Source organism: Dermacentor variabilis, chromosome 6 (genome assembly GCF_050947875.1).
Source record: "Dermacentor variabilis isolate Ectoservices chromosome 6, ASM5094787v1, whole genome shotgun sequence".
Classification (NCBI taxonomy): domain Eukaryota; kingdom Metazoa; phylum Arthropoda; class Arachnida; order Ixodida; family Ixodidae; genus Dermacentor; species Dermacentor variabilis.
Window position 1 is genome coordinate 189,737,306 of NC_134573.1, and position 24,346 is coordinate 189,761,651.

The window sequence follows — 24,346 nt, forward strand, 5'->3', positions numbered from 1 at the left end:
CTTGGTATTTCTTGGTGAAAAGAATACTTTAAGCAATTGTGTTTACAGAAAAGGGACAAAGAATATTGGAAGAACTGAAGCACAGCATTGGCTATGATATTGCTGTGCCCTCTGTCAAGTTTCCTTTTCACCAACTGCAGCACATGTTGCTAAGATGACGGTGACTTAGCCAGGTCAGCTAAACTTTGTTGTAACAAGGATGAGCAAAAAGAATACGAATGTTACACTTACAACTGATTGTTTGTTTCAACCTATGGTCTCGACCAGAACTAACTAGGCCAGCTCTCACTCGTATCGCTCAGATGATTTGAAACTCCGGGTAGCGCTTATTCTTTTAATGTGCAGTGCTCACATTACATTTGTGTAGGTCTCAGCCCAGCCTTGTATGCTGCAGCATGTGGCTTGTGATGTTTGTGCTCCAGAGGCCAATATCAAGTACATGCTAGTAACACACTAGCCTTTGCCATCTGCAGGCTGAGGAGGGAGTGACAAGATCCTCAAAGTATCAGAATCACACTTTATCGTCCCAAGATTTGAGAGGGACCCCAGACACAAAGCTCTAGTAAGTAGCTAGGGATTCCAATCGTGAATCATGCATTCTCTATGCTTTATTCAGGCTACGCATGTTCAGGGAAATGTTTGTTGCATGTTTTGCCTACTCTTTTATTTGTGCATGGTGAGAGCAGAGAAAACTGAGCTTCAATTTTGCACCAAAGAATGCCACTCATATATTGATCTCTAATAGTGCACACTTTACTGCGCTAGCCCAGTGGATTCCATTTCACAACTGCAAAAGGCTTCCAGGCAAGTGATGTTCTAAGGACAATCATTATCACAGAGTATGGTGAAACTTACATCATTTACTATTTCCCGTCTGCGTACGTTGGCTTTCTTTTTCCCATATTCTTGGCCAAGCAAGGCAACAGGAAAAGCAGTTGAATATGCTTAGAATGTCTCACAGCTTGACTTATCACAAAGCTTGAGAGGTGGTTTGCCATTAAACCTGAATATTGCTCGCCTTCATGGTTTCTGCAAGGAGGAGGCGATGTTCTACAGAACAGTGAAGCCATTGTCCACTGGCACAGGCACTGTTATTAGCAACACTGTTGATGATAGTGTTGCAAAACCTGAATTGTTCCGCTAGCAGATGGCATGGCTGTTCACAGCATTTCCCCATGCTCACCTTTCAGTGTTTCGTGAGCTGCAAGTTGAACTAAATAAGTGTTCAGCTGAGGTGACGGAATGCTCATTTATGAAAAATGGCATATTTACAGCACTCACAATTCCAAGAACAAAGAGATGCTATCATTTTGTGCAAGTTGTTTCACAAACAATGCTCACCACCCTAAATTAAAATTTGTCAAACTGTATGAGAGTATAAATCAGCACTGCTGGCCATTCATTTGTATGTAATGATGTGGAGTGCTTGTATATGAAAAATCTCAGTTGCCCCAGTAATCACTACTGAAACAGGGCAAAAGGCACATACGATTGAGAAACTGTGTTGTCATGTTACCCATGTCATTGTCACTCATGTCTTTTGCACTGTTTTCAGTATGGAACATGACCCAAGCTGGTACCTTGCTGTCCTTGTAATGACTGAGTGTTGAGGACCACTGCGTACAGCTATCTTTGCTGCTCCTTTAGAAACCCACATGCATCTTTACAATCTTTCATTGCTGCACATATTGAACTGGCTAAACATTTTAATATCTTTGGTGAATATAGCCTTGTGTGCAACCCTTGTAAACATGTCACTGTTATTTTCTGTTCTTGAAGAAAACATTTCTTCTTGAAGTATGGAGTGAACCCACCATTACACTGTAAGTGAACATAAACTTCATTGTAGATTAGCTGAGTGTGTATGCTATCTTCAACAAATGCACTTGATACAATACTTTCCCACGAGAAACAGTGTACAGTACTAAAAGGGGTAACCTTAAAATATAACTTTAAAATGCCTTTTTTTTATTGTTTGCACAGTAGGATGTAATTTATTATTTGGCGAGAGAATTTACATTTAAAGTCTGCTTTATACAAGTGGAAAATTTATTTGTTGAGAAATAATGCAGATAATCAAAACAAGGATGGTACACAAGCTCACGACTGCAAACAACAGATGAAGTGAATCAGTGTATCTTAGTGCTGATAGTTCGTGATGCTGTTATTGAAACTGTCATCAAATTTGTACATGTTTGCACAGTTGTGAGGACAACTGATGATGCAATACATGACTGACTTGAACTGGTGGAAGTAGCCATTGCCACGTGCAGCAGCGAAGATTGGGAAAGCATCATTTTATTTCTAAAAATGCACTGGCTAAGTTGCATTTGCTCAGGGAGCTGCCAGTAAAGGCTGCGGTATAATGCATGAGCCTCTACATTAAAGAAGGTATTGTGCATGTGGCACAACAAATTAGATGGCACCACATTGTGCCGTATCGCTACACGAGGAATCTGTATAAATGCACAGGCTTTAGCGCACTTGCTATATTATTAGGACTGGGAACACAGCCATGATGATATTAAGAATGGTAGAGTAGTGCAAAAAAACATGGATGGAAGGAGCACATAAGACACACACAGCCGCTGACTAACAACTTCACTTTATTTGCTCATATGCATATGTGTATTGACTGTTTTCACGGAGCTCTCATGGGCACCGCCATGTTTGATCACGTGGTGGCACGTCCATTGCTTGCCTCGGCTGCCTTCGTTGCATCTGTTTACAATGGATTTGCATGACACCCTGGTGCAGCTCAGCAATCTCTGTTACTGCAGATATTGTAGATGGTGATTGGGTGGACGACATAAAGCTTTGGCCTCAGCTTCAGAGGACATGTACAGGTAAGCACTTTCGGTGCTCATTACACCATGTGTAAACAGCGCAAGCAGCGTATATGGTGCTTGTACTAAAAGCAAGGCTAGAAATATATTCCAAGCTGTCCCGACTTTCTGCTTTTGAATTAAATCAGCATCAGTGGCCTTGCTCTTCATTCTTTATTTGGCAATCACTTTGAAGCAGCAGCTTGTCATGTTTCCAGCTGACTCCGTAAAGCTAATAGTAATAGTAAAATTAGTAGTTAATAGCTAATGGCACACAGGACACAGCACTGTGTCCTGTGTGCCTTCTCTCATGTTGTGCATTTCGTTGCGCTAAAAACTATTAACATGCAATACGAACTAGCCCACCAGTCTGTTTTGTTGAACTCCGAAAAGGTATTCAGTGCAGTCACTATTTGATTGTTTATTTTCTGCATAATCGCTCATGGGTGTGCTCAATACCGAAAGATTTTTCCTTGCTGTGCACAAAGGCTTGAAACGTAGAGACATAGATGATCCGTACTTTGTAACAGCTTTGTAGCAAGCATGTCATATCGCTAGTCACTTGCTTACCATGCAGACTGTCATGAAACGTTCTGCTTTGAAAATTCGTGTGTAGCCTGTGTAAGTCGCTGTCATCCAGGCTTCAGTGCATTGATTTAACAGTGAGCCCATTCGTTTTTTCTTGATACGTGGGCGATATGGTGACCATAACTTTACATGCGTTGGGTTGGATGCACGTAGATAAGAGTGCGAGAAACGTACTATGCCAGGAAGCGGTGCCACTCTCTCTGTCACTGCATAACAAGCGACACTCATTCTTGCCAATGTTCTGTGCTTGAAGTCCTTTCTTTAAAAGTTTACTATATAACACTGGCAGAAGTGTGGATTTTTTTATCAGCAAGGAAAGCCATGCATCGTGAATGGTGGCTGGCAACACAGGCATTCCTTATGTAGCAGCTGTCCATGGACTTAATCACGTATTCATTCCATTTTGTAATATTGCAGTCACTATTTTCGCAGCCAACCACTGCACCCACCTTCCCTCTACCGTTCCACATTTTGCAGCATGAATGGAGCACAGTGCGCTAATGAACACCCAGTTGCATTTCCGTCAGCTGATTGCACAGTAGTAGGGCAGACAAAGTAATGGTTTCATGTTCATATGCTTTTATTAAGGCAATGGATGGCACGGTGCCAGAAGCGCCATCTTGTTTCTCTAGAGCAAACCACTCTGCGAATAGGGTCAATATATATATCTAGCTACACAACACATGCACACACACACATGCCACAGCATAAATAAATTGAAAAGGCAGTAAAAAAGCATGACAATACGGGCAGAATATGAAATTGTATTGTTTAAGTCGCCACTGGAGCCTGGATTATCTTTGTCCATGAAGGGGCATTCTTTATTGGAGACAGCCCTGGACAGTGTGCTTACAAACTTGTCATCCAATGACGTAATTCTGGCTTAAACAAAGAGCTGTGCGACTTCTCTACTCTTGTGCATTAGAACTGCTTGTTGGCCTAGTTGGTGCTTGCTGAAAGACATATGTTTTTTGCCGCAAGTTAACACACACAAAAGGAAAACACACAAAGGCGACACAGGCGGCCGTAAACCGGTTGGAAGTGCCGCCCGTGTTGTCTTTATGTGTCTTCCTTTTGTGTGTGTTAACTTGCGGCAAAAAGCATGTCTTGTGCATTACTTCTGTGGTTTGAAAAAGTGGCCCACATTCTAATTTCTGAATGCCCTTTCACTGCCTTGTGCATGTTAGACATGTGCTCCTCTAGAACAAGTGACCTGGAGGCGGCTCTAATCCTGCACATCCCCAGCTCACTTAGCTCTAATACACACAGGCCTATATTCACCAGAATGCACCCTATGCAGTGCCCCCAGGGGAGACTTCCATCATATTCTCCACATTTGCTCCAAGTTCCAACCACCATCCGATTGGCAATTAACAGACCTAGAGAGATGGTAGATTGCAGTGTCCAGCTCCGACCTGGCTGCACAACAGTAGCTGGTGGGCTGGGCTTTGAGAGTCTCCGAGGTTCACAAGCTCACAGCCGCACTACGAGATCTAGAACCAACCCATTCGTAGGTTGCATATAAGGCTCAAGTTTTAATAAATGTTTTCCACCACCACTACCACCAACCACCTCTAGCCTCTAATTGTGACAGTGACCACTTTCCCCTATGCACCATAAGAGCATTCCTGGCAGTGTGTGTGTATACATGTAACATGTACACATGTAAGTAAACAAAGTGAAGTTCCATGTTTTTCACTCAGCATTAGAATCTCAGTGTCAACCAGTGGCGTAGTAACAGGGTGGGCTGGGGGGCCGTGGGCCCCGGGTGCAAGGGGCCAGAGAGGGGGGGTGGGAGGGTGTCATATGTGTCTGAAGACACCCCTCTTTCCGCCAGCTACACCCGGGGAGGGGGGTGACAGAAGACCTATGGGCCCCGGGTGCCAGACGACCTAGCTACGCCACTGGTGTCAACTAGTTCAAGCTTCAATCTTTTTTTTTTTTTTTTTATTCAGGTTTCCTTACAGGTTCCGTCAGGAACATTGAGTAAGGGGGACGATTGAATCAAACACAAGTTTAACAGAAGCAACGCAGATCAAACAATACAATGTGGTTACATAGTACAAATAAATAAAAGAAAGGGTAACATGACACAAGTACACTATAGTTACAAAAAGGTTATTGTTTGCAAAGGCGCGATAACGCAAGAATGTAAGATACACAAGGGGGAGACAGCCTGCTCAATGGGCAGGCAATAAGCGCACGACAACAACTGGTACACCAAAAAAAAGAAAAATGACAACAATACACCCCCACATAATCACAACGAAACATAGTTACAGTATTTAAGATGTATAAAGTTGATACACTTGGTTGCGGAACGATACGTGATTGGTTACTGAAACGATTTCGTTGGGAAGATCATTCCATAATGTTATTGCTCTGGGCATTGTCGATGAGTTGAATGCTTGCATGTGGCCGTAGATGCGCTTGAAAGAGCGATAGTTGTTTAATCGATTGGACATGCGCACGGAGGATTCTAGAGATAAAAGTGAAAGATAAGCGCAGTTTATGTACTTGTGTAGCAAACAAACGATGGCAACAGAACGACGGGTGTCTAAGGATTCGAGAGTATTATCAGCTTTTATTTGAGTTATGCTGAGATGACGGCTGTATTTTTGAGAGATGAAACGAGCAGCACGGTTTTGTATCGCTTCTATCATGGAAATTAGATATTTTTGATGAGGAGACCAGATTTATGATGCGAACTCTAGCTGAGGACGGACGTATGTTAGGTAGGCAAGTTTACAGACATTGGTCGGGCAGTTTCGTAAATTACGACGTAAGTAACTCAAAGTTCTGGAAGCCTTGGCGCAAATGGTAGTGATGTGTAAGGCCCAGGAAAGATCATGTGTTAGATGCACACCTAAGTACTTATATGATGGAACTTGGGATACAGGTATATTATCCAAGACATATGTAAAGTTAGAATTATTGCATTTGCGACTGAAGGTTATGAGCCTGCATTTGGATAGGTTAAGGGACATAAGCCAGATTTTGCACCAAAGGGAAATAATGTTAAGGTCATCTTGCAGAGTGACATGGTCTGCGACATCCGTAATTGTACGATATATGATACAATCATCCGCAAATAAGCGCATGCATGATGATATGTTAAGCGGTAGGTCATTAATATAGATCAAAAATAAAAGAGGCCCTAGAACACTTCCCTGAGGAACACCGGAAGATACATGGCAACGGGGAGAGGAGAAGTTATTAACCTCTGTGAACTGTTGACGGTGAAAAAGTAAATTCCGGATCCAAGTTAATGTAAGTGAGTCTAGTCTAAGGGCTGATAATTTGGATATTAGTCGACCATGAGCTACGCGATCAAAAGCTTTAGAAAAATCAAGGAACATGCAATCAGTTCGTTTATTGGCATCCATGCTGAAGTGTAAGTTGGTGGTAAATTCCAATAATTGCGTGTCGCAAGAAAAAATATTTTCTGAATCCGTGTTGATTAGAGAAGAAAAAGTTGTCTGAGTCTTGGTCCACAATGTCAGACTCATCTTTATAGCATGTGGTATTGACGCATGAAGTGTAACAAAATAGGTGCAAATACTCGGTGTCAGTCCACAGGCATTCTTGGTATGAATTTGAATTTATTTTCAGCAAACAGCAACAAAGCTAAAAAAAGCTGTTTTGGACAGCTTGAGGGGTTAAGAGAGGATCCACACCACAGCCCAAGATAGCACTCATTGGTTGCTACATACTTGCCACAATCTGCTTGTTCCTGTGTTTTCACCATTATGTCTGGCAAGAAAAAAGTTTTATATTGCACTGACAAGTTCCTAAAATTTATCATGAAAAGCAAAACTATTGTTATTGATGAGTAATTTGTATAAGAAAACCTGCAAATGCACATGTACAAGTTTTGAATCAAGATAGATTTATTGCAGTTCTGACGTGAAATTTTTCAGCGAGGGTCGTTTGATAAGTGCGGTAAAAAGCAATTAAAGATGCCATGTTTGCAGAAAACAATATTTTATTTTTCAACATAGTTCCCTTCCAGAAAAAAAGAGTGGCTCGAGGCCCTTGAATTAGACATTTACCACTGAGATAACCTCTTCATCTGAAGAAAATTTCTTTCCACCCAGCCAAGTCTTCATGTTTGGAAAAAGGAAAAAAGTTGTGTGGGGCCAAATCTGGAGAATAGGGTGGATGAGGCACAACCTCGAAGCCAAACTCATGCAATTTGGCCATTTCATCAAGTGATCTGTGGGACGGAGCATTGTCTTGATGAAAAAGGAGTGCTTTCCATGCTAACCCAGATGGTTTAGTGCGCAATAATTTTTTCAGTTGATCTGGGAATGTTGCATAATATGGTCCTGTTATCATTTTGCTATTTTGTAAGTAGTTTGCAAAGATGTGGATCCCAAAAGAAGGTCGCCATCACCTTTCCAGCTGGACAAACAGTGTTTGCCTTTTTTGGAGCACCTTCTTCAGGCCCAGTCCATTGCTTTGACTGCTGTTTAGACTCTGGAGTGTAATCACGTATCCGCATCTCGTCAACTGCCACAAATCGACACCAAAAGTTACGCAGATTGCGATCAAGCACCTTTAAACACTGCTTCGAGATGTCTGCCCTCATGCGGCTTTGGTCAATCGTCAGCAGTCGCGGTACCCAATTAACGTGCACAGACCTTCTACATCTGCAATTTCTCGTGAAGAATATTGTGAACTCTCCGCCGAGATGCCTACAATTTCAGCTATCTCATGTACCTTCACTTGGCAGTCTTCCATGACAATTCCATGAATTTTCGATACCATATGTCTGGCGTGGTGATGTCCACTGGACACCCAGGATGTACTTCATCTTACATCGAAGTTCAGCCACATTTGAATTTATTTATCCATTAGTAAATGGTCTTCAGCGATGGTGCTGAGTCTCCATGAGCTTCCTTCAGATCGACTTTAATTTGGGCAGCCATCCAGTGTTTTAAATAAATATGTTTGATCACTGCTCGAAATTCACCTTTTTCGTTTTTGGCAGGAATCACCGCACAGCTCAGTGCCTAAGGCTGTCAGTAGCTTACCATAGAATAAAGAACTGTCGCTACCAGCGTAAACAAGTTCTGCCATCATATAAAGGGTGCTTCTCGTGCGCCACCTTGAAGAAAACAGAATTGTAGCGCCATGTCTTGTATTTTTACCATACTTATCAAACGACCCTCATATTTCATTTACATTGATGAACAACAATTCAACCATGCAGCCTTGTTCCAGTGTGCAAAGATATTTAATAAATACTGTAGAACATCATTGATACGATCCCATTACGTACAATTTCCCAGTACCAGCGTTTGCGATCGATAACAAAAAAAAAAAAGACCCAGGAAAGTTACGCACATTTTTTACGTGTTCATATGTTCCCAGAAAACACTATCTTTTCGCACCAACGTTCAGTACATCGCCCAACTGCGATCTTATGATACGTTTTCCAGCCACTAAATCCCATGTAAACAAGCAAATGCACGAGGCGCGCACGATCTAGAATAGTAGCTGCCCGCCACCGCGGAAGCTGCACTGCAATATATGCACTTGCCCGTCTGTCTCACGTGAAAACGGCGGCGCGCACTCTGTTTCTTATTCCAGTATCACCAAATTTCTTCGCGAGTCGTCGCACGCCGCATTCACAGCTATCGCCGCCAACCCTATTGTGATAAACATCTTCATCCATCTGTTTTACAGCACGTGGGGCGTGGTGCCATTGGAAGCGTACTGCATGCTTTTAGCACCACATTTTATTCTGGTGGCACCCACCAGCTCGATTTTGTTTCGTTTCCGATCGCTGTCTCAAAACACTACACAATAGGAAAACAAAACACATCTCGGGTCGACGGAGCCCCATCAGCTCGACGCGCATCGGCATCTCGTGCTGCATGATTCAACGGTTCGCATTACGTAGATGTCAAGTGCAGTTGAGTCCATCCAATTTTTTAGTTACATCCGGTCATACGTTTTCCCGGTTGGTGCATATTCCTCACCTTTTATTCTAAAACGTACGAACGAGGTTCTACTGTATTTCACTGCTTATTTCGACTAATCTTGGTTACTATGCTGGAAGTATTGAAGACAGCAACATGACTGAAAATGTGTCTACATTCAAGGTATAATAAGAGTCAGATGCCAGGCACATACTGCAACCACACGGCCTCAAAAACCTTTAGTGTGCTATAAATTTGTTTGAACAAAAGAGATGTGTGTTCTTGTCTGTTCAAAGCACAGAATCCACTACACTTGCGATTTCTTGTAGTGCCAACATCGCAATTCCCTGTGATGACTTACTCAGAGTAATGGAAACCAATGAGAGTTAGCACAAAAAAAAAGGGGAATAAATGTAGAAAGGGCTTTACATAGGTGCCAGGGCTTGCGTGCAGTAGTGAAGCAGGTCAGGAGGTGATATATGAAAGCATTACATAATTGTTAAACACTGCACAATTTCATACTACTGTGGCAAAATTCTCGCTGTGCATCGCATTTTGCATAGCATCTGGGATTTCAGCATTCCATTTTTGCATAATCTCAAAGACAATGCTTTGATACACAAAAATAGAGCTACTTGCCTTTATAAAGCAAAGCACGCTATGCGTGAGCTCAAATGCATTGAAAAAGCAGAAATTGTTCTACTTCATAAAATTTAGAACACCAAAGGTGAGGATAGTCAACAGCCGACTTCGAAACACCCACTGGTATTGGCTAATCAGGACATTAATAATCTGTTATTGTTGTTGTTGTAGCCTGTGATGCGTGTGGCTCCTACCCACGATGGGGGATTGGCCAAGAAATGGGTGGATTATTCGAAATTATTATGGAGCATAAATTTCCTAATAGCTATTGAAATAGCACTGAATAGCGCAGAATTACCTGTTAAATAAAATCAGGAAGGTCATATTGACTGAGTAATAGTTAATTTAAAAGTAAGAACAAAAAGAAAAGAATTTAGCAGAGCATTCATTTAGATTTCGTAAGAAATTTTCGGACAGCGAAGCATGCATCCCTGTGGCTGAATCCCAAAGTGGACGCTCGAAACGAAAGAATTGCAGGTTCTGTCAAGTCCAGGCCAATTCTTCGAAAAGGTATTTCCAACCATCTTTGTCTTACCGCAGTAAAGCGGCGACAAGATAGAAGAAAGTGGTGTATAGTCTCTTCCTCATTACAAAAAGAACAGAGGGGGGAGGGAACCAAACCCGACGTGTGTAAATAGTAATTCAGTGAGGGAATGCAGCAGCGTAATTTGATGAGGCAGACCTCAAGCATCTTTGTGTCACAGGACTCGCTATGCCAGGGAAATGCCAGGTGCTTATACTCTGGAGAAGCAGTCGAATGTGGGTTTGATAAGGCTAATCTTATTGATCGCATCCGAAATCTTTCCGCCATGATCTGTGCTGTCACTGGTAGAATAGGAAGAACAGGGCTGGATAGTGATGCATTTGCCAGTGAATCAGCAGTTTCATTAAAAAACAAACCCTTATCGCCAGGCACCCAAATAAATGAACACGTTGCACATGGGCAGGATCTAGTAAGTGGAAGAGCTTTAGCATGGGTGACTCATTAGTAGCGGTAAGGCGAGAGCATACAGAAAGGGAGTCGGTCAGAATGGCAGCCGTTGTAATCATTGGGTCTAATTTACGTAAAGCTGGGATTATTGCTAACAACTCGGCCAGAAAAATAGGCACAAAATCAGGTAATCTTAAAGAAAAAGACCAGTCGAGTGCAGGACAAAATATTCCAATGCCAGCTTTTTCCTCGCACTGTGAGGCATCTGTTGCAATGATAATGTTTGTTTCTAGGGTGCTTAGGTGGTCTTGCAACATGGCGTTTAAGATGCCGTAAGGGAGTAGTTTCGCGTGGTTTGGAAAAATGTCATCGAACCTGATCTCTGGGTAATTTGAATGCGTATTATTATGAAGCACTTCGCGAATTTGCACATTTAGTGGTTCAAGTAATGTTTGCACAAATATAATCTGTTGTCTATGAAACCTGGGCCAATGAATAGGAAAAGATAATTCTGGATCAGAGAGGAAAATAACTTGAAGACGGTTTAATGGGGATTCATATAGCCTTAAGAAAGTCTGAACGGTCAGAAGGTGACATCGCCATAATATGGGTGGGATTCTTGCCTCCAGGTATAATACGGCATTCGAAACGTATTTTGGGAGGCCTAAGCACAGACGTAGCGCCTCTCGTTCCAACAAAACTAGCGGCCGAAGCTTGTATGCTGGAACACCTGAGAATAACACGCATCCAAATTCTAACACCGGACGAACATACATCTTATATACCATCAAGAGGGATTTTCTTCCTATACTTGTTCTTCGATTGCTCAACTTGCGCAAAATGCCCATTGAACGAGCTCCTTTTGTCGCAATATATTCAATATGCGGCCGCCAGTTAAGATTTCCGTTGTAAATAACTCCAAGGTATTTTAGTGACTGTACTTGTGGGATATCTTCGAGATGATAGTTAAGCGATATGTATACTGGGTCTTTAACGGGAAAAACAAGGATAGCACACTTATTAGCATTCAGGTTTAAGTGTAAGCTATCCAGCCAGCCTTCCAGTTTCCTTAGATACGACTGCAGTATTTCGTAACGAGAGTATATGTCGCTAGCCATACCAAAAAAGGCAATGTCATCAGCATAAACGTATGTACTGACACCTTGGTGAACGAGGATTCTGCTCAGTAAAATATTAAATAATATTGGTGAAAGTACGGATCTCTGAGGCACACCTCTTGTTTGCTTATGTTTGCTAGAAGAATAGCCGCCTCGAAAACAATAGAACTCCCTGTCTTTTAAAGATTCATGCACTCATGCTACATCATAACCTGGAAAGCAGTGGCTCTGTAACCGATTTGTTAAAATGGCATGTTCAATGCTGTCATATGCTTTACATATATCTAAGGTAACTAGAGCCACATATTGTTTTTTCTGTCTGGCGATGTTAATGCGACTTTCAAGGTCTACATGCACATGCCATATTGAATAGCCAGATCGAAATTCAATTTGAAACGGACTTAACAAACGAATGTCGTCAATAAACTCTATTATATGTCCGAGAAGCACTCTTTCAATAAGTTTCGCTATGTTTGATGTCAACGCAATTGGTCTGATGTTGTCGATAGCATACCCTGCCCCTTGTTTTTTAAGTAACGGAATAATTTTGCCGATCTTCCATTCTTGTGGAATCCATGCATTACTAATAGAGTAGTTTAGCAACTTCAGAAGCTCACGTGGAGCTTCTTGAAAGAAAATCTTTAACACTGCATTTGTTATATGCCGTCCGGGCCAGGTGCTGTAGTTGGCAGCTGTAACATAACCTTTCTACTTCCGAATAGGATATCTCCTTGTAGCCCGAGAATGCGGGAGAAAAAACAGAAGTTTTTGGTCTGTTTTATACACCACCTGTAACTTGCAGCCATACCATCGCAAGACGTCTTCTTTACTTGCACTTATTATAAGCTGCCACATGACAAATTTCCCAGTGAACTTTATATACACCCCTTTAATGGCCTCAAGTTGGGTTAATAAGCCCATATGACTCTTGTGTTTGCTTTGCTCATAAGTAATGTTACTGCAGACTTTTGGGTAAATCCAAGCTTGATAAATGATGAGTAATTCTATAGTGATGCATAACCTTAGATTTATTCACATTTGCCACATTTTTCTGAGCTGTCTTAACAAACATCACCAGAGCAAGTTTAGCAGCAATTTTGTGATGTTTTTGCAATGATTTTGCAATGTTGTATGGGAGAGAATGGAAATGAAGAGGCACGCTGCTGCACAATGGCAGTGTGGTTTAGCACACACGCCAAGCCTCTGCACGCATTTGCTTGTACTTTCGCAAACTAGCAAACCCAGCCTGGCTAGCATGTCTTGGCTGTCCTTTGTCTTACGCTATGCCTATGCCAAAGTACCTTCACATCAGACATTTCAGCTGCATACAAAGCCAGACTTCAGCCGTACAGTAACTTAGATTATTGGCCCGTCACTCCGGGAATCTTGCTGCACATAATCAGGGTGTCTACCAAATTGACATTTCCAAATTCCCAGAGTTTTCCAGGTTTTCCCCGAGTGCCTCTGCAAAATTTCCTGAGCGATGCAGAACTACGTTTTATGTCAAGACCGTGGGCTGAAACCATATCGCCCGATGCTGTCACTCTCTAGTAAGCATATGAAAAAAAAATCATTAAAAAGAACAACTTCGTCCAATTTGAATACTAAGGAGTAGTGTTTATGTTATTCAAAAAGAGAATAGAAGGGAGGGGTTAGTAAAATGCACAGCAAATAAAATGTCTTTGAAAAAATTGCAAATCGAGTTGGATATTCTCAAATACGAATAAAAAGGAGATGCATACAGAAGCAAATATTTTCGAATATGAGACATTTCTATCAACCGACAGAAATAGAAATCAACCGATAGAAACTTTTGTCACAATTGAGATTCTCTCTCAACAGCTCGTATGTCAACCTAAACTGTCCTGACATACTCTCAGCCCGCGCACGACACCTCAGTGTTGTGTTTTACTGCTTTAAAGAGTTTATTTTGGTTTGGATGAGGGACACCTGCATCTCGGCATTAGCCAACACTTCGTTTTTTGAGCTCAAGCTCCTTCAAATCAGTGGCAGCACGCTTCCTTTCCCGTTCATTCCTCAATGCGTAGGTCCTTTCTATTCTTGTCCTCCTTCCACCACTCGTTCACCCCACGGACCATTTGAAGCATCTTCTTGGTCAGTTGCAAAGTCCACGTCCGATTATTCGAACTCCCTAGGGGTAGCGAAAACGTCCGAAAAATCGGCCAGCCGGAAAAAATAAATGCATGTCATTTAATACCCTTAAAGGCTCAAACCGCCATAGGTACATTCAAAAACGCTCTGAAGGCCTGTTGTGCTTCACTGCAATACTTTTGCGTATGCTTCACCAGAGGAGGCACTGGCTTCACCAAGATTTCTGTACAGAGGTGAAGCTGACTTTCGGGAACCGGCATTATGCAACGCACCATGCTTTCCAAGCTTCTAGACCACAAAGGCGGAGTCCAGGCCATCGCTGACAGCAGCGAATTCTTTCAATAAAAAACACGGCACTTAGCAAGAAGCTTTACAGCGAATGTCGAAGCAGCTAGGCCTAGCGCTGCCGCAGTGGTCATAGAGTTAATATGCAGTGGTGGCAATGGTGGCTACACTCTTAAGAACAGTTTACACCCTTTGGCTTGCCCCTTCTGCCACACAAAAATAATCGTCATCTGCTTTGATGCGTTTCCTTTCTTTATCGCTGCGAGCCCAGAACTTTCCAGTAACGAATGGCACGCGCGTTATCAGCATAGAACAGTTTACACCCTTTGGAGTGCCCCTTCTGATAACGCGCGTGCCGTTCGTCACTGGAAAGTTCCGGGCTTGCAGCGATCTAGCCACCATAGCGCCGGCGCAATGCCCTTCTCCAGAGCTCGCCTGGTCTAGAGTTACTGTATAGCCTGGTCTAGCCTGGTCTAGTTCGCCCCTTTTGCCGCTAGGGACAGAATGTACGAGCAGAGTGGCGCTAGTTATAGCCTGTTCGCTGTCGTCTGCTTCTGCGATCTGTCTGGTTTGGTTTGGTTTGGTGCCTGTAGCTATAAAACAACCCACTACGGGGGACTGGCCATGAATCTAGCGGCAGTGGGTCGAAAAAGAAGAAATACCTAAATAGGTTTTTTTTTTTTTACTGAAAATGAGCTATTAAATGAATTCTAATCGTTAATAATAATTTTCATGCTATAGTTTCTTAAAGTTAGAAGTTAATATTTTTGGTTTCTTGTTGTGGAAAATAAAACTGTAAAATTAGCATGGAAGTCTCCTTGTTTCCAATACAAAATTATATATGGCATCACATACGTTCCTATAACAGCTGTCCTAGTGACGACGCCCCCAGAGATAGCACGATAGGTAGCGTAATGGCTAATCCAAGTTGGCGGAAGGGACCTAGGCTTCTAGAAGTCGTTTTCTATGCACGTTGAACCTACGACACTTTATAAAGAAATTATTCATAGTTTTGGGTTCATTGCAATAAAAACATTTAATAGAAGGTGCCAAACCAGACCTATGGGAATAGAAATTAAGCCGTGGTATTCGGCAACGCATACGCGTAAATGAAATTTAAAATTTTCTTGTTGCACACCATCTGCTGTGCCAAGGAAATCTAAGGTGCTGAAAATCGGCGTTATCTAATACACATGATTTGGCATGTTCTTCTTGAATGGAAAATTTGTGACGTATGCCGAAGGTTTTAGGATCCTCAGTACCGGGCCCATCTATAAACGGTGACCGGGCCTTTAAGAGATGCCGCCAGCTGCTATAGATATATATAGTGCGTCTGCTGACTCGTTTAAAGTGAGCCCCACGTTGGATGAGGCATAAATGTTGGGGAATTAATGAATGAAATTCTCGGGGAATGATACTTGAATTGGGCACAGATAAAGCGGAGCAAGCAGACAAGGAGTCGGTTAAGATTACGGCTGAAGAAATAGATGTGGGAAGTTTCCGTAGAGCTAGGATGATCGCCAATAACTCTGCTTGAAATATTGGAGTAAAGTCGGGTAGTCGAAGATCGAGAGAAAGACCAATTTAATGATGTCGAAAAAATGCCCATTCCGGCCTTCTCTTCAGCTGTCAGAAGCATCTGTGGCTATTACTGCATTTATTTGGAGGTTTTCAAGGTGGTCATCTAATAAACCTTTTAGGTATCGAATAGCTAGGAGCTTAGCGTTATTGGGAAATACATCGCCAAATTCAACGCTTACTGTCGAAGTATGGATAAATTTTGAAAAGCCAATCAAATTTGAATTTGAATCAAATTTTGAATTTTGATTGATATTTGTAATGGCTCTTATAGCTTCTGCACAAAAACTATACCTGGGGACAGTGCAGTCTGGACCATTCTCAAAGAATGCAGTTGGTTAGCTAGTATAGGAGCGTCTCTGGCAAGAAGCATAGATGTTTAGAAATGTTTGGACTGTCAGTATACGAAATCGAGTTTGAAGAGAAGGCAGGTGAGTTTCATGATATAAAATATTATTGGCTACAAATTTTGGAAGGCCGAGACACAGACGTAGTGATTAGCGTTCTAAAAGAACCAGAGGACGTAACTTATACGTAGGACATCCTGTTCAACGCCCGTGCTGCCATTTCGGCAGGCACAAAGCGCCTGTATTGATGGTAAATGAATAAATTCACAAGTATAAAGAGAAAACAAAAATTTGCAAATGTTTTACGTTTGAACAGGGAAATTAGAGGAGGAGTGTTGCAAGGAAGGTAAACAATGAGCATAGGTGGCAGCTGCATGCGCAATGCTAGACGGCATAAATTTTCTTTTTCTAGTAAGAGACTGGAAAAATCGTTTTAAAAGATTCATAGAATAATCTAGCTTTTTGAGTTGATCAGAGAGAGCCTAATGTCGTAGATGACATTAGGAATTACTGCTGTGTGCCGTAGTGAAATGCAAAGGATCTGGTAAAAGTATTCACAAGTAAATTCTGCCCTCGACATGTGCAATAAATTGTTCGAGTCTGTTTCAAGGAAAGGTGAGCATAACTTGTTTTTAATGTTGTTTGGTGTCTAGATCAGTAGAATGCTTGCAGAAGCGACTTCAGTGCTTTAAAACGTGCTGCAGTGCAGGACGCGTGTCACGGAACTCTTTTAGCTAGCTCTCCTGCGAGGTACGGCGGCAGCATAACGGTTGTGCGAAAGATACGTACGCAGTGACGCGTAAATTATATTTTTCAACTCGCGACGCATTCACGGAGAACTTTTAAGTGTTAAAATGAGTGGTAATTGTTCTGTCGTCGAACATTACGGTGGTTTCCAGTGTCTAAACAGCGCAGAAGCGAACTTTACAACGTATACAATGAAACTGTGGGGTGCCATCGGAGATGGTTGTTCGGCGTGTTCGTTCGGTTACCGGCGCGCGCGATTGGCCTACTCCGCGCCGATGTCGCCAGCCGCGGGGCGCGGCCACGTTTTTGGTGACGTCAAAATGACACGCTTCTGTCAATCATCCTCCCACCGAGCATTTCGTCTGCTAGGCGCCGAACCCGACGGGAGCTGGGAAGTTAGCTTCGCATGGCGCGTCTGGTGGATTGGATTGGGTCCAACCAGCGGTTGGTTTTCCCGGCGGTTGTGGCATGGCACGTTTGGATCCAATCCGTAGTTTAATTCGAGAAAATGGCGCTTCCGTTGGGAACTTAGGTTGTTGTGCTGGCGTTGCGGGTGGCGGTGCGAAACGCGTTTGAAGAAATGGCAGAAAGTGAATTCCGGCGTCGTTTTTGTTTCTCGAAACAAATAATTCGTTGGTTGTACAGCGAAATCGACCCCATCATCGGTGCCAGCGAGCCACTGGAATGTTGTTACTGCCTCTTGAAAAGTGCGCCACTCTTCCCGTCGTTTCTTCTTCTTCTCGCTGTGCGTGACACCACCTAGGGACGACGCAAAGAAACTAATAGTTATAAATTACAGTAGTCACACATACTATTTGAAAACGTGTTTGGGCTTGAGAAGAAAAAATACATTCTTTTAGATAAAGATTTCATTCATTTGGAAGATGAGAAACATTTCGTTTTGTAGTATATACTGTCTGCAAGCAGATGCCAAACAACGAAAGTAAACTTCTGGGGAGGTCACCGCTTCCTGATTGGCTGCTCTCTCCACCCCGTTGTCACAAATTTTGCATACTGCCACTTAGTGACGTTGCAGCAACCGAACAGAATGTGTATCGAACAAAATATCTCTGATCGCGCCCCTCTCGTGTACTTTACGAAATCTATAAACAATGCGACTTAGTGTACAAGATCTGTGCGGTTTGCTACTGACTGGAAAGGGCAATGGGAGCAGCTATTTAATGCTATACTAGAGAGGAGCGGACTGCACGCACCGACATTTTTCAAGTTTGGGCAGTCAACTTTTCTGTGACATCACTGTCGCTGTGTTCGCAAAAATCATAAACTAGGCAAGCAGATCATCACAACACAACAGTCACCGTACTAATTACAACGCCGCACCAGTCAACTGTAGAGCACACGGATGGATAGGTGCATGGATGTTATGAGCGTCCCCTTCGAAATGGGGCGGTGAGTTGCGCCACCAAGCTCTTGCTATTATACTGCCTAATGTCCTACCTAGGTTAAACAATAAAAAAACACAAAAAACACCATGAACTCCCATAACCAAGCTTTATGATCCCCTATTGCGAAGTGTGCTTTTGTACGTCTCCGTTTTTTGTTGTTTGCCTACTTTTATTCCACCAATCCTCCGAATGCCTCTTACTAATCCCTACTGCGGACATGTTTATTTTTCCACTGCTCTCGCTGAACCCAAGGGCTTCAAGGAGGCCAGTGGTGCCTAAATCGACCGCTGGGTAGACATCTTCGCATTCTAATAAAATATGCTCCGCCGTTTCCCTAGCTTTACCGCAGCAAGCGCATGCTTCTTCTTCCTTCTTATACCTCGCTTTATAGGTGCGTGTTCTAAGGCATCCCGATCGCGCTTCGAAAAGTGGTGAGCTTCCCTTTGAGTTATCATAAATTGTTTCTTTCCTGATTTCGTTTTTTCCTCTTAAGTAGTTACTCATGGCAGGCTTCTCTTCCATTGCCACCACCCATGAGATTATTTCAGCCTCTCTGACTTTCCGCTTGACGTTCTTTGTTGCTGTGTCGCCCACCCTACAAGCCGCATACTTGCTGGTAAGCTGCCGAGTTCTTTTCCTCCACTGTGAATCAATGTTTTTCCTTCACAGATGCCTCAACACTCTCCCAGCCCATTTACTTTCTTCCATATTCCTCAGTCGTTCTTAATACTCAATCTTACTGCGAGCTTCCCTCACTTCAGAACTAGCCCAGCCCATATCACCCTGCACAGCTTCATTTGTAATCTTCCCGTGAGCGCCCAATGCGGGGCAACCCACTGACCTTTGGTTCACATTGAGTCCTGATTGTACCCCTGATTTAAAGCAAACAACCACATTTCCAAAAGTAAGTCCTGGAACCATTACACCTTTCCACATGCCTTGGAGCACCTCGTACCTATTGTATCCCCATAGCGCTCTGTGCTTCATTATGGCTGCATTTCTTTTCCCCTTCTCCGTTATTGTTTTTTCCTGTGTTTCCATATATCTATTGCCTTCGTTTATCCATATACCAAGGTATTTATATTCTGTTACCGGAGGTATTTCCTGACCCTGTATCGCCACTGTCTGTTCACTGTTTTCATTGAATACCATAACATCTGATTTTCTAACACTAAATTTCAAACCTAAATTGTTGCCTTCCTGTCCACAGATATCAGCCAGATGTTGCAAATCACTTTGCTCATTAGCTAGCAACACGATATCGTCCGCATAAAATAAACCTGGAAGCTGCTGCTCTACTACTGTGCCCGCCTGTTTGTACGAGAGATTAAAACCGATATTACTTCCTTCTAGCGCCTTCTCCATCCTCACCATGTACATCATAAACAGCAGTGGGGATAAAGGGCACCCCTGCCTCAGTCCCTTGTTGATATGAACTTTCTGCTCGCTCTTCATCCCTTCCCATTCAATGCAAACGGCATTTTCTAGGTAAATCTCTCTCAAGAGCTGTAGACAATCAGCACCTAAGCCTTCCCCTTCCAGAATATCCCACAAAATGTTGCAGTCTACGTTGTCATAAGCTCCTGTAATGTCTAAAAAGGCCACATATAACAGTCTACTTTCTACTTTTCATATTTCGATACACTGAGTAAGAACAAATAAGTTATCATTTAAATGCCAAGCCATTCTGAAGCTCTCCCAAAATGCCATTATTCTCTACCCATGCTTGAAGCTTTAATTTGATTGCCTGCATTGCTAGCCTGTATATTACCGATGTAATGGTCAACCGTCTATACAAGTGAATTCTTTCTCCCCCTTAACAGGTTATAAACGGATTGGATTGTATTTAGTGGCCTCACCCTTTGTAACGGGTGGGCGTCGCCATGAAAAAGTAGCGATGCCCTGGCCTTGGTAGGTAACAATCAGGTACATGCACACATAAGCACAGTCACACCTGCATTCACACACACTATCAATGTCAATCAATATCAATGTTTGGCCGTTAATGTGTGTGCACTATGGCCCACCACTCATTGAGGCGACTCTTGGTTGTGGCCACTTGGTCACCACTGCTAGACGGAACGCTGGGAAGAAGCCAAGTGCTAGCGATAGTGTGGTGCCATCTGTAGGCGCTGGTGTGAGGCACATGCAGTGCAGGACCAAATGTTCAATTGTCTCTTCGTCCGCAGCACACATTCTGCACATAGCGCTTTCCACGTTGTCGTCAAAGCGCCGGCAGTAAACCAGAGTTCTGAGAGCGCCGGCTCATGCCTCGAAGAGGAGGCTGCTGGCTACACTGTTGTTGTAGAGGGGTTCCACATGGATCTCTTGTTTGTATGTCCTATAGAGTTTCAGTGTGGGCTTACCCTCCATTTCTCGCCGACAAGTGTCCGCCTTCGTCTGTTGCAACAGGGTCTCGAGTGCTTTGGCCCACTTTCTCTCGGTCTCCTCCTGTACAGGGCTCGAGAAGAAGCCGTATTTCTTGGACAGCTGCTGCAGCCTTTTCGTCCACCTGGTACGGATGCCATTGCGGTGTATGTAATCAAACATACGCCGTGCCCAGCGATGTGGCTGCATCAGGCACAACCTGCCCTCGTACGTCAGCTTGCTGCGTGCCTCGCGCGCTTCAAACCGGGACCAACCGAGGTCACCCTAGATTGCCTCATTTGCCCATATTGCCATGGCAGCCCGTAGCCAGTCTCCCTACAGCGCACTGGCTGCGTTCCAGCCATTCTCAGGTCTGCGCTGTGGGGCATACAATATTGGCAAAAGTCAGTGCAGGTACGTGTACGGTTTTCCACAGCTCTCGCACCATAATGAAGCGATTGAATCCTCACAGGCACTTCCTGCGGAGTATTTGGCTGGCCCGCTGGGATGTTCCTCTCAGGCGCTTTTCATGGCTTGCCGTATAATCTTGTTGCGCGCTGAAGCTCACACCGAGGTACTGATACTCAGTTGCCTGGGGCAGTAGTCCTCCGCATGGTAGTGTCAGTGAGCCGGATGCCTCAGGGCCAGAGAAGGCAATCACTGCCGACTTCTTTGTGTTAAACTGCAGTCCTAGTGGCGCCAAGGCTTCGGCACAGCTAGTGATGATGGTCGGCAGATCGCCAGTGTTCCCCGCCAGCAGCACTATGTCATCTGCAAATACCAGCCCCAGCAACACTTGCTGCTCCCAGAGTCCATCACTTGTTCTCTCCACCACAAAGCCTACCCTGGAGGCCAATAGCGTGCGCTCTGCACATGCGGTATGCAGCATATAGAGTAAGGGCGAGAGTGGGCAACCCTGTTTTAGACCCCTTGCCCACCACTACCTCACTCGAGTAGGCGCCGTTCAGGGTAGCTACAACTGTGCTGTGTGCATAGAGGCGTCTGATAAGCCAGCCCATGTTGGCGTCATCCCCATCGCCTCAAGAGGCCGTAGCAATGGCTCGTGTGGGACACTGTCGTAGGCTTTCGTCACATCAAGAAAGCAGCTAATCAACCCATGTTCCTCCTTTCGTGCAACCTCTATACATTGGCTCAGGACAAGCAAGTTGTCCTCGAGCCGTTGGTCGGGCCGAAAACCATTCTGCAATTCAGTGAGGTGCCCGCCTTCTTCGGCCCACGCAGTCATCCAAGCCTTTATCACTTGGGCAAACACGCGATACACTACGCTAGTAATTATAAGTGGCCGCTAGTCACGTAGAAGGCCGGAGTTGCCACCCTTTTTGGGGAGCAGGATCACCTTGCCGCGTAGCCAGCCTGTAGGTATTGGTCCACCGTCCAGAATTTTGCTGAAGAAATCAGCCAACTGTGACCGTGATTTAGTACCGAGACATGTCACAAGTCCCACCGGGATACCGTCAAGGCCTCGAGCAGTGCGTGCACCTATTCTCGTGATTGCCCTATCAACGGCACTCCGAGACACTGTCCACATCTGATGGTCGGTACCCGCCAAGCCCGAGCGCTCTGGGGCAGGGAGGGGCACAGCAGGTGAACCCTATGGTGGCAGCACATATAGTTGGCGGATATGGTCAGTTAAGGCTCGGTGGAGATCATTCTCTTTGGCCCCCGTTGACTGTGCAAACTTCAGGCTGTGCAGCTTTGCCATCAAGGCGGGACACACACGTCCAGAATTTGACTGCTGCTCCTGTGCCTGCAGATTTGATTGCCTGGAGCGTCCTGTGGTTGGCCTCTGCTATCTTCCGTTGTGTGATAGCCTGCATCTCCAGTTTCCGGTGCAGATATTCCTGCCATGTCCCCTGGACATCCTCGCTGTGAGGACTCTTAACAGCGTGGCGATGGTTCTGGTTGGCAGCTCGGTGAGCCTTCAGTGCTGCCTAGACCTCCCCGTCCCACCAGCTCTTCCTTCTAACCCCTTGATGCACATTGACAATCTTCTCGTGTTTCCGCATAATCCGGCAGAGCTGGTCAATGTACTGCTCGTAGGTCTCCGCTTCTTCACGGCTGGGACTTAGTTCAAATACGTTGGCCACTTCTTCATATGCCGCTTCAGGGAGAAACCGCACTGCAGGTTTGCGTTTCTTCGACTGTCGGCGCCAATGGAATGCCTTAAACCGCAGCCTGAGGTGGTTGTGGTCGCTCCTCAAACTGTACCGGCCTTTCTTATCAATGTGGACATCCTGGAGGGTTTTGCCAAGGTTCAGCAACACGAGGGCATAATCGATGCACAAGCTCTAACCCCGCGCACACCATGTAAACGTGCCCTCGCAGAGAGCCCGAAGGTTTGCAATTTCAAGGGAAAGCTCCTGGGCCAGCTCGAGCATGAGCCTCTCATTGTGGTTGTAGTAACCATCGAGCTCCTGAATGTGGCCATTAAAGTCGCCTAGGATCAGCACTTCCCGACTGTGGCCCCGGCGTTCGATGTCATGCTTGATGCACCGTACGACGTTGGAGTTCTCAGATTGTTGATTCGTAGAAACACTGAGGTAAACTACACAAGCTAAGACTGGTGTTGCGTGCATGTAGCCGGACAGCCAGGTGTGTTCCACACAGGAGGCCTCGAGCGGTGCCCACGCCTCCACCCTTCCGGGATGTACTTTCTCGGTTACAGCCAGCCCAGTTCCTAAGTGGATTGACTGGCGGTCTCTCCAGATCCCGTAGATGTGTCTCCGCCACTCCATACAATGTGATGCCCTCTTCCTCCATTCCTCTGTAGAGCTCTTCCCATTGTGCTAAGCGTCGGCCACCATATAGGTTAAGGAAGGCGACCGATGCTGTGCCTGGTTTCTGGTGTCAAGTTCTGCGCCTCCGCCATTGGACATTTGGATGCAGTGGGCTGAGTCACACACCTCCGTTGGCACTGTGGACGTTTTTCACAGAGTGGGCAATTTTTTGGCCAGCACATTCTCGAGGGCCTCCTCGATGAGCTGGGCTAGACCTCTCTGACCTCGACCTGTACTGCCCCCATGCCAACACTCCCCTCGGCTTGTCAGGCGCGGTTCCTTCTGTGCCCTGCTCCAATGCGGGGTTCCAGATGGTTGGTTGGGCTGGCATCTGTCAGGGTGTGTCCTCCAGTCCTGTGTCGTCTTTTCTCGATGTTCAAGGCCTAAAAAAGGCGCTGCCACTGTGCCGATGACTCGGCTGACCTGCCGCGCTGTCACGTCGTTATAGTGTAGGCAGCCTTTCTGTAAACCAGTCGACAGCTCCCCCTTCCCTAAGTCCAGAAAACGGTTTCCTGTCCTTCGGCACCACTTCTTGATCTCGGCATTGGCGAGCACAACAGCAGCCCGTGTTTCACCACCCCTGCTGTATATCTCTGGAATGGAGCAGACGATAAGGCTCCCAGGCCGCCCTGTCCACTGTAGGTCTAGTGCCTGTGCCACCTCCTCCGGGGTACC

At 44.6% G+C, this 24,346-nt stretch overlaps 1 protein-coding gene across 1 annotated transcript in view; it reads left to right on the forward strand.

Moving 5' to 3' along the window:
* LOC142586394 (uncharacterized) overlaps nucleotides 1-24,346 on the forward strand; it is a 26,346-nt gene continuing 2,000 nt past the window's right edge. Inside the window, exon 1 of the mRNA XM_075697641.1 lies at nucleotides 1-2,846. Within this exon, the coding sequence (XP_075553756.1) occupies nucleotides 2,741-2,846 (106 nt within the window). The 5' untranslated portion in view covers nucleotides 1-2,740. The remainder of the gene's footprint in view (nucleotides 2,847-24,346) is intronic.